Source organism: Salvelinus alpinus, chromosome 19 (assembly GCF_045679555.1).
Source record: "Salvelinus alpinus chromosome 19, SLU_Salpinus.1, whole genome shotgun sequence".
Lineage (NCBI taxonomy): Eukaryota > Metazoa > Chordata > Actinopteri > Salmoniformes > Salmonidae > Salvelinus > Salvelinus alpinus.
Window position 1 is genome coordinate 43,211,945 of NC_092104.1, and position 17,226 is coordinate 43,229,170.

Below are 17,226 nucleotides of genomic sequence, written 5' to 3' on the forward strand. Positions count from 1 at the left end.
CTTATTTACAATGACGGCCTACCCCGGCCAAACCCTAACCCGGACGATGCTGGGCCAATTGTGCGCCGCCCTATGGGACTCCCAATCACGTCAAGTTGCGATACAGCCTGGAATCGAAACAGGGTCTGTAGTGACGCCTCTAGCACTGAGATGCAGTGCCTTAGACCATTGAGCCACTCTGGAGTTATCCATTGCACGTTTATATACAGCTCACAACCCATCATCACATGTGCATCATGACATTCCTTGTGCAGGGTATTAAACTCTTCATGGTTAAATAATCGGCTCATCATAATGCACGTTGTTTAAAAAGGTTTCACATTAAATTGCGGATTGCAGATAAGAATCTCTATAATTATCTTTTGTGTGACAAAAATGTTGCCCTCTACCTTCACCAACCTTACAAACAAAAACAAAACTACTTTTCTTGCTGTCTCAGTTCAGAGCATGAGTCAACTGAGGAAGAGGAGGATGAGGAAGAGAAAGAGGGAGAGGAGAAACCAGAGGTCTTGTCTCCCGAGGAGTTGGAGAAGCTGAAGGAGGAAGTGGATGAGAGGAAGAAACTTATCTCAACCCTAAGAGGAAAGCCTTGGCCCATGAGGAAGAAACTGCTAACTCTACGGTGCTGAGATAACCCCAACTCTAAAGCAAATGCATTTCCCCAGCCCCTAAACTATTACCCCTTTCACACTATTGTGTTGAGTTGACCCATAAAAATGGAAAGAGGGTACACCTATCTTTGCCATTAGACGCCTCAGTGGGCAGTGCCATTGAGTGCTATCCCCTTTTTAATGTTGTCCATTTCTTCTACTTCTGTGGATTAATTGGCGGTTAATAAACAAACTGAAAGGGACATCTGGCTTCCTCATCCAATGGACTTTGAGAAAGAGATGAGGAGAGAGGATGCGAGGAGTATGCAATTGAGAAAAGGCCATCGTCTGAACAGGCATAAAGCCTGGTTTAGTAATTTACTGCCACCTGCAATGCTGGGATGGTTGCCTAGGAGTATGATTCATTGGCTGATCCCTCCTAGTGACCTGGATGGAATAGAGTGATCCTTCCTTAACCCATGGAAAGTCTCACCCAGTTGACTAATGTAGAATGTTGAAAGCCTTCCATGGCACTGTCCATGCTAAAACAGGCTTTGTGGCAAGTCCATCCATCTCTACAGTATGTCTCCATTCTGAAACATATTTTGTGGTCTCAGATATTTCCCTGTCACATTGTCCTTTCCAGCATGGTCCCTGCAATTATAGTCGATGCATAGCCAGGCCAGCACATTACAGCCCGGCTTTGTTTGGCTCTGCTCGGTAGTGTGAAAAGGGTATTAATGTTTAGCACGTTGGAGGAGCACAGAGTAGCCAGAGCATGGAGTATGGTGCAATATGATTATATTTATTTTACCAGTACCGGTACCAGTAACTAATCCTGCCTCATATTTCACAGGGAGTCCCATGAGTTTGTGGAGAAATATGAGGGAGCTCTTGGGAAAGGAAAGAGCAGAAAACTGTACGCATATAAAGTCATGATGTTGAAGGTGAGGAGAGTCATCTGTTATAGGTGACAAAGGCATTGATTTGTCGATACTTGGACCAATGTTTTTATGTGTTCTTTATTGTGTCATGTTTATGCTACCAGTTATCTATGATCCTTTACAACACAAGTATAGTCAGCAAGCCTATGTGGGATCTATTCCATGACACTGCTGGTTTTGCTGTTAGAAATGGATGAAGTTTCAGAGGGACTTTGAAAACTTCAAAACTGCTTGCGTTCCATGGGAGATGAAAATCAAAGAGATTGAGAGTAAGTATGTCTCTTACCTCTTCCTTTTGTATCCCTGCAAGGTTTTGTTGGTGCTTCCTGGTTGTCTTTTTTCTCTCAACTTGGCTGAAAAGGTTAGCACACAGCTAGCTACCTCTGTTCCTTACACCCTGTTTCTCTAATTTGTGTATCACTTTTTTGAGGACCCCTGGGGCCCTCTTGCCGATCCCCTTGGAGTCCTTGGAAGTCATTCTGTGATCGACTGATTTATGTAAATCTCCTCAGTGTGATGAAACACAGTACCATGACTGTGTTTTTGTGCCTCCTACAGGCCATTTTGGCTCCTCGGTTGCCTCCTACTTCATATTCCTGAGGTGGATGTATGGCATCAACATGATCCTCTTTGGGCTGACGTTTGGCCTGGTCATGGTGCCAGAGGTAGGGGGCTATTTGATCTTCAAATCAGAATTGGGGCCCGAATTTAAGGCCCGAATTTTGTGACTTCGGTGTAGACATGATATAATTCACATTTCCTCATATACAGTAATTTTATATGAAAATGAAGAATTTGTATTTACTGTATTTATAAAGGAGGCCCCACCCACTGAGCAAAAACTGGTTGAATCAACGTTATTTCCACATCGTTTCAATTTAACAATTCAATGAGATGACATTGAATCAATGTAGAAAACTGATTGGATTTGCAAAAAGTCATCAACGTAAGGGAATTTCATATTATTTTCTCCCAACTTTTCACCTAAACCCAATGACATGGTGACGTTTCTGTCATTGATTTCAGGTTGTATTCATGTTAGTTGACAACTCAACCAAATGTAAATCAAAACTAAACATTGAAATTATGTCTTAGTGGGCAGGCTCTAGTAGCATCTCAAGCACCTACACATGCTTTAAACTCTTTATCTCTGTCTAGGCTCTGATGGGCAGGCCGTATGGTAGCATGCCCAGAAAGACTGTCCCTAGAGCTGACGAAGCCAACGCCATGGACTTTGCTGTCCTATGGGACTTTGGGGTCATTACTAATTGTTTATTTGTGTAATGTGACCACTGTGTAATGTTACCACTAACATGACTCTTTATGTGTGTGTGCCGCACAGCGTGCATGGTGTTGTTAAAGTTGTCAAGAAGTTGTTAATACTGAATGAAATCTGAATCATGTGTTTGTCCCAGGGCTACGCCCAGTATTCTGTCCTCTTTTATGGCTACTACAACAGCCAGCGTGCTATTGGCTGGCTCAAGTTCCGCATGCCCCTCTCCTACTTCCTGGTTGGCGTGGGAACTGTGGCCTATAGCTATATGGTGGTGATAAGGACGTGAGTACCTGTATGTTTACTGGTCTCTCAGTGGTCCTCAAAGCCCACCCTCCCCCACACACCAGGGGACTTCGACAAGGTTGTGCAAAAACAGGAAATGGACAAGTACAGGTCCTTCTCTGTTTCAGTCTGTTGTATTCCATTTGGTGCCTATTGAAAATGACCCTGGTGTGTGCACTTTCTGCCAATTGTGACATATATTTTTTTGAAACATTGATGACATTTCCAGTGAGAAACAGATAGAGTCTCAGTCAAATCCGATGATTTCTGATGATGTTATTGTTGACGCTTCTTCTGTTTATTATGAAACGTGTTAAAGTATGGCCCGGAATGCTAATGAGGACGGGGGCGGAGACAACAACAACTTCAATTTCAGCTGGAAGATGTTCACCAGCTGGGATTACCTCATCGGCAACCCTGAGACAGCCGACAACAAGTTTGCCTCCATCACCACCAGCTTTAAGGTAAACACATGTTAGTGTAACAACCACAGGTACTAGGATAGGGCAGGGTCAATAGAGACCTAGGGGGGTATCATACGAACAGGGTTGAGGAGTTAGCGAGGTAACTTTGGTCAACTTTTGAGTTCAACTCGGGATAACCAGTCATACAAGAGTGGCTCACCTTTTAGCCATGTACATTTCTATGGCAACGAATCCTTCAGAACTAACCGCTCCGGGGCAGGCTAACTCACAGCTGACTCCACTTACCCTGAATGAAATGACTGAGCTGCGAGTAGAGGACCAATGAAATCAGATTCCCTCCCTCAGTCCCTCTCGCAAGGATTCTGTCATCATCCCCTTCGTTTGAGGAAGACGACTGATTCAATATTTTATTAAATGTTTTTTTGTGTGTTAAAAATAGTCATGCTAAAATATCACATGACACATTTAGTAATGAAATAATGCACTTTAAACTCCACGCAATGTAACTTTTGTATGACTTAATAAAATATAAATAGTGATAGGCATGGGAAAAAGGTGCTTGTGTATTAATAAAACCCCCCCCCCAAATGTGGTAGTCTGGCCCTTCCCTGAGTAGATCTAGCTTGCTTCATAGAATACCCCTCTGAACTGGGTACCGGTATGGAATTCACACAACACAGGATTATCAAAAATATTGTTTATTACAAACAACTAAGGTTAAAATAGTTTACAAGCTGTACAGGCTGACGGGCTTAAAGATATAATAATTTCAGTGTAACATTGTTAAAGGAATTTCATTCCTATGTTTATCAACCAATTAAATTAAAACACTCTGCCCATAAATAAGAATTTGTAAGATAATTATCAGCATTAAATGGACAGAAACCAGTCTTAAAATCAATCAATCAATAGCGTTTATTCTCGAGAGTACTGATCATAATACATTTTACATCAGGTTATATAATAAAGATGATGTCATAGGTTTTAATGTCCATCCTCCTCTCGGATACAATGGCAGTATAGTTAGAGTTCTCATTACTGTCTGCCACCTGTTAAACTATCTGCAACCAACCCAAGGTCTTTCCCCTCCCTGGGTAGAGACATCATTCTAGCCTGTCTGATGATAAACCCATTCTTTCTAACAAGGAACACATAACATTCAACATTATGATTATAATAAGATTCATTCTTACAGTAATATAGTAGTATTCTGTTTAGTTATAATTCTAAGTCAAATGTATACATATTTTAGTCATTAAACACAAAAATCCCGTAACAAACATGCAATATGCAATTTTCAAGTAGTGTAGCTCAGGTACAGCACATATCAGGATAACAAGTCTAAGCACAGCAAACTTCACACAACGCATCTAGTAAGAGTACATATCAAAAGGGTCATAAAGACTTAAAGTGCTTTATGCAATAGATAATCAAGCCCCTGTACAATTACACCTTTGCTGGCTGTCTCCAAGTCCCCACAGCTACCAAACACAAGTTGTACTCAGGATATGTAAATCACAGTCCACAGATGCTGAGACGAGATAGTCCAGAGTCCCATTGTGAGGTAGGTATGAGTCCCATATCTGCGTCTCCCAGTACTCGTCCTCTATTCCTTTGAATGTGTTGACAGAAATGTCTTGAGCTGCGCTGATAATTCGAAAGTAGGAATGCCAACCATCCAATATTCTAGAACACTGCTGCATACGTGTACACGTGTGGTACTCTGATAGACCCTTTACAATGAACACATACACAACACAGAGACTGGACAGAAGATTTGTCAACTGTGAATGAATGTCAGTTTGCAGCTACCATAGGTCTGGTGTGGGACTCGGAGACAACAGCAGTTCTATCCTGTTCAGGAAAGGCAGTACCATTTTGTAGGAACAGGTAGATGTGCATTCTCCAGAGCCACTCCTGCAACAAATCAGAGCACACAAGCAATTAATTCTAACGGACCAATAGGAAAGCATACACATTTCACATGACAACTCTGTATACTTTAATAAAGGCACCTCCACCCTGTTATACATTAGTATGGTAATGTTTGATTGGTTGTCCCTCTCTATGCGCGCGCGTGTGTGTGTGTGTGTGTGTGTGTGTGTGTGTGTGTGTTTGTGCATGTGTGTCTGTGTATGTGTGTGTGTGTTCTCTGCCCTTGTGATGCCAACTTCCTAGGAGGCCATTCTGGAGGAACAGGAGAGCAGGAAGGATGACAACATCCACTTGACCCGTTTTCTGCGGGTTCTGGCCAACTTCCTGGTGCTGTGCTGTCTAGCAGGAAGTGGATATCTCATCTACTTTGTGGTGCGTCGCTCACAGAAGTTTGCTTTAGAGGGACTGGAGAGCCATAGCTGGTGGGAGAGGAATGAGGTACAAGTGTGTGTGTGTGTGTGTGTGTGTGTGTGTGTGTGTGTGTGTGTGTGTGTGTGTGTGTGTGTGTGTGTGTGTGTGTGTGTGTGTGTGTGTTTGTGTGTGTGTGTGTGTTTGACTTAGAGGAGGCTGGTGGGAGGGAGTATAGGAGGATGGGCTCATTTTAAAGGCTGCAATGGTATAAATGGAACAGATATCATACACATCAAAGATATAGAAACCACCTGTTTTACTCCGTTTCATCGATTCCATTCCAGCCATTACAATGAGCCCGTCCTCATATAGCTCCTCCCACCAGCCTTTTCTGATTTACATGTGTTTGCAATCAGTACCTTGATTAATTATGTTTATTTGTGGGATCTGTATGCTCTTGCGTGTCTGTGTGACTGAGTTTATATTCATTTATTCATAGGTGTGAATAACAGTATACTGTATTGTATTGCGTGTTATTGTCTGTCAGGTGAACATGGTGATGTCCCTCCTGGGGATGTTCTGTCCCATGCTGTTTGATGTGATCAGTGCACTAGAGAACTATCACCCCCGCATTGCTCTACAGTGGCAGCTGGGACGCATCTTCGCCCTATTCCTGGGGAACCTTTACACCTTCATCATCGCACTCATGGATGAGATCAACCTCAAAGTAAATCTGGAAGCCTGTGGCTAGTTACACCACGTATCCCCATGAAGAGTTCTACCTACAATCCTTTTATCTTCTAATGGTTCTACCAACAACCCTCTAGGGTTCCTTGAACACTTTGTAAAGGGTTTTATAACAATAGGAATACGAATGACCCCAAAACGTATTCTATGGTTATTTTCAGATGATTATTTTACACCATTTTATCATCATCTAGTTTTCACTTTTATTAGAACAAGTGTAACCCTCTCATGTTCCTTTGTTTTTTTCCCCACAAAGGAAACAAATGAGTTACTAGTCTTAACCTGCAGCTTGGTTAAACCTCTGGTTTAAACCTGAGGTTTTCATACGCAAGTGTCGGCCCACTGTTACTGTAGATGGGAAACAGGCTGATACGACGCCTGTCTTTAAATTGAGCACTAAATGTTTTGTTGTTGTTGATTTAAGCGGGAGGAGGAGGAGGTGCTGAAGCTTAATATGACTATGTGGGAGGCCAGTCTGTACAATGGGACCTTGGGAGCGAATAGCACAGTTCCTCCCATCACCGTCCACCCTGCCGACATCCCACGAGGACCCTGCTGGGAAACCATGGTGGGACAGGTAATGAATGGTAAATTACTATTTGAATCCAGGTCTGGTAATGATAAATAGCTTTTTGTTTGGGTGAATTGGAAGGGGGGCTTGCATTCATGATTATTTTGTGTATGTTAGTGTCGTTTTTACAGCGTAAATGTACTGTGATGATGTGTGTATTATTTGCCATTTAATATACTTTGGGTAATATGTAGGAGTTTGTCCGACTCATTGTGTCGGATACTATGACAACCTACATCACGCTGCTGATCGGTGACTTCTTGCGTGCTGTGCTTGTGCGTTTCCTCAACTACTGCTGGTGTTGGGACTTGGAGGCTGGATTTGTAAGTCTCTGGATTGACCACTTTGCTCTACTCTGTATTTTGGCTTGCCCTCCGTTTAAGCCACACTTCAAGTCCATTTTGTCATTGCATTGACTTGCATTGATATTGCTTTTGGGGCAACACTTTACTTGAAGTCTGGTCTGTTGAATAATGTTGAATAAATGTGGGATGAAGGTTGTTATGAATGATACTGCAAAACCCATAAAGGTGCCATGACTGGTTTCAGAGATGTGTTATAATTAAGCAATAAGGCCAGGGGGGGTGTGGTATATGGCCGATATACCACGGCTAAGGGATGTTCTTAAGCACGACACAACGCAGAGTGCCTGGATACAGCCCTTAGCTGTGGTATATTGGCCATATACCACAAACCCCTGAGGTGCCTTATTGCTATTATAAACTGCTATTATAAACTTAATTAGAACAGTACAAATAAATGTTTTGTCATACTCGTGGTATACAGTCTGATATACCACGGCTTTCACCCAATCAGCAATCAGGGCTCGAACCACCCAGTTTATAATGCCTTATGTATAGCCCCTTCAAGTGTTACTGATTTGGTCATTGATTTGATGAATTGCACCGACATTGACTATTCTTGTTTTCCTTTGTGTAAGCCCTCCTACTCAGAGTTCGATGTCAGTGGGAATGTCCTGGGCCTGATCTTCAACCAAGGCATGATATGGTAGGCAGTTGCTGCTGTAATCTTATTGTGGCACCTCCACGTATGAGAGGCCTTCTGATAGTAAAGTAAGGCTAGGTGTCCCACTGGTATGTAGAATTAAATGAACAGATACAGGGGCTGATGTACAAAAATAGACAGATATTATCCATTTAAAAACAAGGCAAGAGCTTCTCAGCAACAACTTAGGGGCTGCAAATGTGCCTTGCATTTAGGCAACCTGGTCATGCATTTGAAGGCATTGTAGGACATTTGGCAGCAGTTTTGCCGTGTGACGTTTGTATATTCAAACCAGAGCGCCCGCGGGTGCAATACACACTTATGCCTTGTAGCTTCTGCGCTCTGCAGTCACATACTCAAAGTCTGCCCCCTGCTGGGGCTGAGAAGCAAGTGTATAGATGATTTGTGAAGCTGCTTATGAAGGTTTAATGTAAGCTATACATTTTGTGTTTGTTTAAAGTGGGACTGTCCATTCTATTAATTATAATGTGTGTGCTCTAACTTGTCACAGTAGCCCATGATAGACTAGATATTTCAGGGGAATACACTTTTTGGCCGGTGCTGGTCAGAGCAGTGGTCCAAAATGTTGGCATTTTAAATAAATACATTGAAATGTGCAAGTAAGCAGTGTGGATATCACATTCCAACACACCTGCTCTACGTGACAGTCCATCCCCTATCATATTCAGTTCTTGTTTAAACCCCCTAGAGTCGATGTGCGCGCCCCGCATATATCTAATAAGCATAATACATACAAATCTGTCTGTTTAAACTAGAGATATTTAGCTTTGCCTGTATCTCAATCTACCGCATCTGCGGTGAAAGGTGGCCGAGCTACAGCGATGTTTGTCAGACCATGAGACATCCCGATAATCGGTCTTGTCACAGAAACGTCTGCAGCGTCCGAACGGTTTGGCCTACAAACGAATAACTCGTCTGAAGTTAGTCCGGTACCAGTTAAACAAATTAATGGAATTATGGAAGTGGTTTAGAGACAATTTATATATATTTTTATATGGTTAAAAATGAATAATTTGGATCATGATCTTAATAATGATAATAATACATTTCTTGTATCTGTAAAACAAACTTCCTTTTGATAAAAATGTTATTATCTGTTTTTCCATTTCTGAATCTGTAATAAAATGTGTTTCTATGGGCTAATAGCAGTAAGGCCAAATTCAGTGTTTCATCAAATATTTTGTATATCTTTTTTGGTGGATACTTAAAGGATCCTAAAAATCACAATCAAATAGCTAAAATTATCCTTGGTATGACCATCTTAAAACAACTCCATATGTTTAGTAGAACCCCCAACCCCTTAAGGGTTAACTCCCTTCTTTCTCTCTCTGCTAGGATGGGTGCGTTCTATGCCCCCTGCCTGCCTGCTCTGAACGTGCTGAGACTGCATGTGTCAATGTACCTGCAGTGCTGGGCCGTCATGTGCTGTAATGTTCCTCAGGAGAGGGTGTTCAAGGCCTCAGGCTCCAACAACTTCTACATGGCCATGCTACTGGTCATCCTCTTCCTCTCAACGCTGCCCGCCATCTACACCATAGTCACTATCCCCCCCTCCTTCGACTGTGGCCCCTTCAGGTAACAGAAAAACACCTGCATTCTGTATATGACAAGACATGCATGTAAACACACACACACACACACTCCAGTTGTTTGTTGTGTGATGACAGTTTCTCATCTCTGATTGCTCCACTGCAGTGGGAAAAGCCGCATGTTTGATGTGATCCAGGAGACGCTGGAATCTGATTTCCCTGCCTGGTTTGGGAAGGTGTTCAGCTACGCCTCCAACCCTGGCCTGGTGCTGCCTTTCCTACTGCTGATGGTGTGAGTAGTCAGGGCTAATGACCCACAGGGCAGTCCCCAGGCTATATACAAGATAACAAAGTAAAATAAAATATTTGGTATTTGTTCCCCCCCCCCACACAGTTTGGCCATTTATTACTTGCAGTCTACATCCAAAAGCTACAAGCAAGCCAACCTGGAGTTAAAGAAGAAACTTCAAACCGTAAGTCAATAAGGTTCTGACGCTGATACAGTATCTATTATATTCCGTGTGGTACTTGCACTGACATAGTCTGTCCACCAGAGAGCAGCAATTGCCAGAGTATATAATTTCTCTAAACTGATCAAATCTACACACTCGTCAATAACAAGGGTCCCACAGCCTACCTGCATGCAGCTGAGGTTACATCATCTGATGGACAGCCCATTTTGCTGCGATTTCAATAAATATTTCAAAATGTTATAGGGAAGTGTCAGTTATTTAGGATATGAGAGTATATTTAAGCTACAATATTACAAATATCACAAACATCAGCAGGAGGCAGAGAGGCCAGTCATATATTTTTTCAGGTGGGGAATTAGAGGCAGTTATGGATCCACATCCACACTGCTTAAACTAAACATTCCCTGATCCCTGTAATCTCGATCAGAAAGTTTGGGGCCATTCCTGTATAGTAGCTGCTTCTTTACTTCCAGCAAAATGAAGAGAACAAGAAGAAGACTAAAATTGCAGCACTGAAAGCTGCTATGGATTTAGAGGAGGCTCAAAACGCTCGGTCAGAAGCACCGCGGCAACAGAGAAACAACAACGCCTCTCAGCAATCTTATAGGGGTGAGAAGAATACTGTGACAGGACATTTAGTTGGCAGTTTTGTTTTTGTTTAGTATCTGAAAATGTGATTCACACCAAGTTATGTCATCATACCTCTCCTCTCCTCTTGTCCCTTTCTAAGAAGACAGAGAAAAGAAGGGTGAGGAACACAGAACACATCAAGGAAAAAGCGACCATCAAATTCCCCCTTTTGCCACCAGCCCCCCGGCCCCGAGGGGCCACAGAATCCCTGGGCCCCTACCAGGTAACCAGCGGCAACCAGCACCCAGTGTTCAGAGGGTCCCAAACTCCCAGAGACACTGAGTATGACTACTATCACAGATGTGGAAATGGCAAGCACTTTATAGACAGACACAGACCTCCCTGAATATACAAACGTCACTCTGATTTCAGAGGCAGACCAGAAAGTAAAAGACTGCTGAAGTGACTTTAACACCAGAGGTATCATGACTGGTAATAGTTGATTCCTTATTACCAGGTTGTACATTACAGTTCTAATGGACCTTTATTCAAACAGTGTTATGTGAATTGTGACTGTAAAAATGTAACTATTTGAACTGGTGATAGATTAATTTCTACTTTCTAATTTCTTATTAATTTGTACTAACTATTCTGCACACCAAGCAACATAAAATGTATTTGGCATTGACAGGACCTGATGAGTTCATACATAATATCCTGTGTTATTACATTATCCGGTTTTACAAGGACCTTACATTGTACAGAGTTATTAAAGCACTGAACCAGGGTTTCTCTGTCCTCAGAACCCCAAGGGTGCACATCTTGGTTTTTGCCTTAGCACTACACAGCTGATCCAAATGATCAATTAATCATCAAGCTTTGATCATTTGAATCAGCTGTGAGGTGTTAAGGCAATAAACTAAACGTGCACTCCTTGGGGTCCCCAGGACTGAGTTTGGGAAAAACCTGTATTAAACACTGAAAGACCATCAATTCAGGGAATGTTCTTGGTTGGCCAGCAGTTTAGAAGTTGTCTTTGAGCAGATTATAGGAATAATTCCCCCTCTGCCAATTCTAATTTGAACTGCAGGGTTACATCATAGGGGGAATATCATTCAATGTATGTCACTTTGTAGATTTATATTTAAACAACAACTGTTTCAAGTGACTTGGTAATGAGAGACAGCTCACATCAACCAAACCTATTAAGGAAACAAGGACACAATTCCCACAAATTGAAGCGTTGGACATGCACCGCAGTTAACTTTACCAAAAGTCCTTGGCCTGAACAAGTATCTCTGTAGTAATCCAAGCTTCACATACTCATTGAGTGTCCCTGTCCTCAGATCCACATACTGAGTGTCCCAATATCTTAACTCTGGTGCACTGATTGGACACTGTTTTTTTTTCTGTTAATCAATCTGTCATTCCTCCTCTGTGAGATCGGGGGTAATATAGCTACCAGCATCTAATTACTGTAGCTTGCATGGCTTTATAAACCTTAATTTGAAGATGTTGATCTTCATCCCAAACAGTCAAACACAAACTTATTGTGCACTGCTTCTCTGACTTATTTCAGTGTAACCCAACTCAACCAATTCAAAGGAACCATGAGAAATCAATCCTATAATGTCATTAACATTTATTCATTCCAGAACTGGCGCATAGTACAATCCATTAACATTGCAAATGCTCATGTTCAATTCATAGACAGTTATCATTAAGTATTAATTTGAGTTATTTGAGATCTTAAGAAACCGCAGGCCCTTATATGCTCAATTTTTTCCACACAAACGTTTAAATGATTGGTGGTCCGGTTGGTTTCTTTGGTGAAGAAACATTTGTCTTTCGTCACAACAGAAGACACGAGCGTGGTTCATGCATTTCTTGAGTTCATTCGCAAGGTTAGTATAGTATAATCTGAATCATCCAAAGGCACAGTTACCTTATCCCCAATATGGGTAATCAGCTACCATTGTGCCCGCTGTCTCAACCCAACCTTGCTCTGTTTGGCTCCCTCCCAGTCTCCCGCCATGTTTGTACAATGGGCAGGATATCTGAACCGTGACCGCATGGTTCTCCATTACCGGATATCTCAATGTTATAGTACAACCACCGGTAATGAAGAGCAGAGTGAAACGTCAGAGCATCACAGGCACTGATTTCTCTCTCCCACCTGGCCTCCCGTCTACTTTATTTTCTTGTCCAATTAGATATCAGAGGTTGTGTGCAGAATTTCATACGTTCTCAAAAGGTCCATGACTCAACAGGTCTATAAACAGTAGTTAAGAACTTTTAGTAAATGGAACCATGATCCCCAGGTCAACTGGTCCAGGAAAACATGCTGAACAGGAATCACCCTGCATCCAATTGCTGGCTTGCCTTTGAAGTTACCCGGATCGGTCCTGGTCGGTCCCTGGATGGGAGACCAGATGTTACTGGAAGGGGTGTTGGAGGTCCCGTAGGGGGAACTCGTCCCTCTGGTCTAAGGAGATCCCAATTCCCCAGGGTAGTGAAGGGGACATTGCCCTTCGAAGGGTTCCGTCTTTCGGATGGGATGTTAAAATGGGTGTCCTGACTCTCTGTGGTCAATAAAGATCCTATGGCACTTATCGTAAGAGTAGGGGTGTTAACCCCGTGGTCCTGGCTAAATTCCCAATCTGCTGCTCATACCATCATGGCCACCTAATCATCCCCAGACCTGCTAACTACTGCTCCAATAAGGGTTAAGGGGGTAATTGTAACAAGCCTACCTATGCAAGGTTTTTTACACCACTTATAGAGACCACTTAATCCTCAGATTTCGATAAACACTGGCAAACACCTTACTTAGTTTCGCGCTCATCATCATTATCCTCCTACTCCTTACTTGATAGATACTGTCCTTACAGGGCCGTAACCGTGGTTTGCGTTTTAGTGAGGTCCGGAAGTGTCCCCAGCCATTATCACCTTGGCTGCTGTAGGTTCATTCCCCTCAGTCCACCTATAAACACTGAGCCTATTAGCTATACAATTGTGATGTTATACTCCTGAAAGGCGGGGAATATGAGAAATGATTCACTGACACGTACAGTAGCATCAGCGGCTAAACAAAAACCTACGACATTTTTACAACTGTATTGTTTGCTTGTTGATTGCGTTTTGATGTCGGCCTACAGGGAAGATAGGCCACACGTTCATATTGAAACGTCGTTTTTTTCCCTCACTTTTTTCATAAGGTAAGATTTTCTCAGGGGATGCTACATGGGCCCCAAGTTTGGGAACCACTGTACTATCCTCTTTCTCGCTCTCTGTCTCCTCTGCTTCCTCCTGCATGCATTGCAGCCTGCCTCAGCCTCATCAACACTGAGCGCTACATCACTGTCTGTCTCAGTAACCTACTCTCTGTAAAGCAAAGTTATTATACTGAACAAAAATATCGATGCAACATGCAACAATTTCAAAGATTTTACGGAGTTACAGTTCATATAAGGAAATCAGTCAATTGAAATAAATTAATTAGACCCTAATCTATGGATTTCACATGACTGGGCAGGGGTGTAGTCATGGGTGGGCCATGGAGGGCATAGACCCACCCACTGGGGAGCCAGGCCCAGCCAATCAGAATGAGTTTTCCCCCACAAAATGTCTTTATTACAGACAGAAGTACTCCTGAGCCCCCCCCCCCCCCCCCCCCCCCCCCCCCCCCCAACCCCCCTCAGACAATCCCGCAAGTGAAGAAGCAAAACTGCACAATTTAAAGTGGCCTTTTGTCCCCAGCACAAGGTACACTTGTGTAATATTTATGCTGTTTAATCAGCTTCTTGATATGCCACACCTGTCAGGTGGATAGATTATCTTGGCAGAGGAGAAATGCGCACTAACAGGGATGTAAACAAATTTGTGCACAACATGGGATTTTTTATTTCAGCTCATGAAACATGGGACCAACACTTTACATGTTGCATTTATATTTTTTGTTCAATGTATGAGAACTTAGTAGTGTATTTTTTGCTCCTGCTCCATTTAAAGTTGGCTTCATGCTTCATCCTTCTAGACAGAGCCCTTGAACTTTACTGCAATAGAAGTCTCTGCAGGCAGCTAGCAACCTGACTGGCTGACATTATCTATAAGTGACTATTTACCAGTTGTGCATTCATTCTCCGAGACAGTTTTTGTTTGTTTTGGTAATGTCTGTAGACACACTGTCAGCAGCATCTCTAGTTGCCTTTTTGAACCAACTACGAGCTGGGGTAGTTTGTTTTACGTAGCGGTCGGAGTTAGCCGTTTGAGAGAGTGGTGAATGTGCTGCTAAAAAGGCAAATCCGGGAGGAAAATTCGGCGAACATAACTAACAAACTATTGTTCATGATTCAACTGGTTCACAAAGAAGCAAACGCGATTAGAACTCAGTCAGATCAAGAATATAAGTATTCTGAGCTTTGATCAATGCTAGGAGCAGTATTTAGATTTTGACCAGTAATTGATTTCCTTTATTGTGTCCTATGTAGTTACATAAGGCCAGTGGCGATTTTAGCATGTCAATCTTGGTAGGGGAAACTCCCCCAATTTTTTTGATGCATGCCAGCAAAGCCACTACACAACACAACACTAAACAATACATTAATTGCACTATAACGGTGCCAAACGGTGCCCACAAACTGTTAGGGCCTTCATAAATCTGTCCCAACACCAGAGCTTTCTTTACAGAACTATGTAGGGAATCCTTACCACTGCTACACCTGGCTATGAGCGGAGCCTTGTCTGGCAGCGAAACAGTTCATTCAGCCTCATTTACTGCCTTTTTAAAAAACATAGCTTACATGGCTGACTTTCTTAAACAAATGTGATTTTTACTGACAATTGAGATGTACAAACTCTGGCATAAGGTGACGACGAGCGGATGAGAGGCAATCTGTAATTTGGATTAAGAGATTAATGAGCGAGCTGGGATGGACAAAGTCAATATAACTATTTGTTCAGCACTTTTGAAATGTACAGCGACAGAATTCAGAACATGGGCCGTTCTTACAGTGTTCTCCCTGTACACCAGGGAGAACCGTAGGATAAATATAGGGGGCATATATGCAGACAATGAAAGCTCTTACAATATTTGATGATGACATTTCTCTAAAACAGGCTATAGGCTACACGTACACCACCAAGTCAGAACAGTAGGCTAAATTATGAGGGGGAAAGGAACAAAATTATTAGGGTGATGCACATGGGCTACTAACAGTTTACTACACAAAATACACTTAGTTGTAATGAACACGAGGGGAGACAGAGAGCTGGTTTCAAGCGCAGGGCGCAGCAGGTGTTTATTGGAAAGGACCACAGGAGGAGGCAGGTAGCTGGATCCAGGGGCAGGCAGAAGGTCACACACAGGGGGTCCAACAAGGCAACAGTACAGGCAGGGAAAAGGCTAGTAACGTCATCCGGGAGATCAGGCAATAGGTAGATAACAGGAAATCCGTTAGGCTAAAGTACAGGCAGGGAATAGGTAAAAGGTGTCGTTAGTGAGGCAGGCAAAAACTATCATACACAGGAGGAGTAAATCACAGGAAAAACAGCGCTCAGAAAGACGTGTCACAAAACAACCAATACCTGACAGTGATGGGGTGCAAAGAACTGAACTAAATAGTGTGTGATAATGACAGGTGATTAGAATTCAGGTGATTGGGATCTGGAGAGTGAGCTGCGTTCGGGGGATCTAGGTGTTTGAGAGTGTGAGATGGAAAGTGGGCTGGAAAGTGAGCTGCGTTCAGGGGATCTTCGTGTTTGAGGGTGTGAGTTGGAAGCAGACGTTACATTAGTATTACTTTCTTAGCTACAGTATACATATCTCCCTGGCATATTACGTCATTTATGCAGCAGCCTTACATTCCTCTTTTGATCTTAAAGGGCTCACTGTATGGTTTGTACTGTTCATCTACAGTGGCGTGTCTCGACAGGAACTTGAGAAGGACAGGGGATGGGAGAAGAAGAGTTACCCAGAGAAGGAGGGATACAGCGGGGCTTAGGTTTCAGCATCATGCCCTATTAATTCCCACATAATCACAGGAAGAGTTGCGTTAGCTGCTTTCGCTACATGTCTCCGGTTGCCATGCATTATTCACCAGGTCATCCCTGACATGTCACCATAAGCACACAAGCTATTCTTATTAACAGTGAAGGATGAAGCTTAATGCGCAAGTGCATTGTGTATTCTTTGTGTAGTTTAAATTTTCAATTTCAAGTTTTTTAGTCGTATGTATGGGATACGCATGGTATACATTATCCAACGAAATGCTTACTTGCAGCTTCCTTCTTGACAATGCAACAACAATAATAAATAATAAAATATAACAATATGAAGATAAAGTAAATGGCTCAGTAGAATAGAATAAACATTTTAGCATAGGTATAATACAGGAAGGCACCATTTATAGTCCAATATATACACGTGTATTGGGGGATGGGGCAAGTGTATAAATTGAGCAGTATAATAGCAGTCTGGTAGCAGCAGTTGTGATGTGTGTGTAGCAT

The 17,226-nt window shown here is 42.5% G+C and overlaps 1 protein-coding gene across 1 annotated transcript; it reads left to right on the forward strand.

Moving 5' to 3' along the window:
- The first annotated feature begins 443 nt into the window (after positions 1-443).
- On the forward strand, positions 444-12,124 carry tmc1 (transmembrane channel-like 1). Its single transcript, XM_071353648.1, has 17 exons — positions 444-622; positions 1,447-1,537; positions 1,722-1,803; positions 2,093-2,199; positions 2,693-2,791; positions 2,950-3,092; positions 3,412-3,556; positions 5,696-5,890; positions 6,351-6,530; positions 6,975-7,127; positions 7,316-7,444; positions 8,062-8,129; positions 9,483-9,722; positions 9,843-9,968; positions 10,071-10,149; positions 10,623-10,758; positions 10,880-12,124. Exons 1-17 carry the CDS (start codon positions 597-599, stop codon positions 11,059-11,061), a joined length of 2,181 nt encoding a protein of 726 aa, XP_071209749.1. The 5' UTR covers positions 444-596; the 3' UTR covers positions 11,062-12,124.
- The last annotated feature ends 5,102 nt before the right edge of the window (positions 12,125-17,226 follow it).

What these genes read in the sequence shown, in the direction of transcription:
- tmc1 (XM_071353648.1), top strand. Translation starts at nt 597, where the DNA reads ATGAGGAAGAAACTGCTAACTCTACG. An exon ending in GGGACTTGGAGGCTGGATTT is followed by an intron (nt 7,445 to 8,061) that starts GTAAGTCTCTGG and finishes CCTTTGTGTAAG; the next exon opens with CCCTCCTACTCAGAGTTCGA. An exon ending in CTCTCAGCAATCTTATAGGG is followed by an intron (nt 10,759 to 10,879) that starts GTGAGAAGAATA and finishes TCCCTTTCTAAG; the next exon opens with AAGACAGAGAAAAGAAGGGT.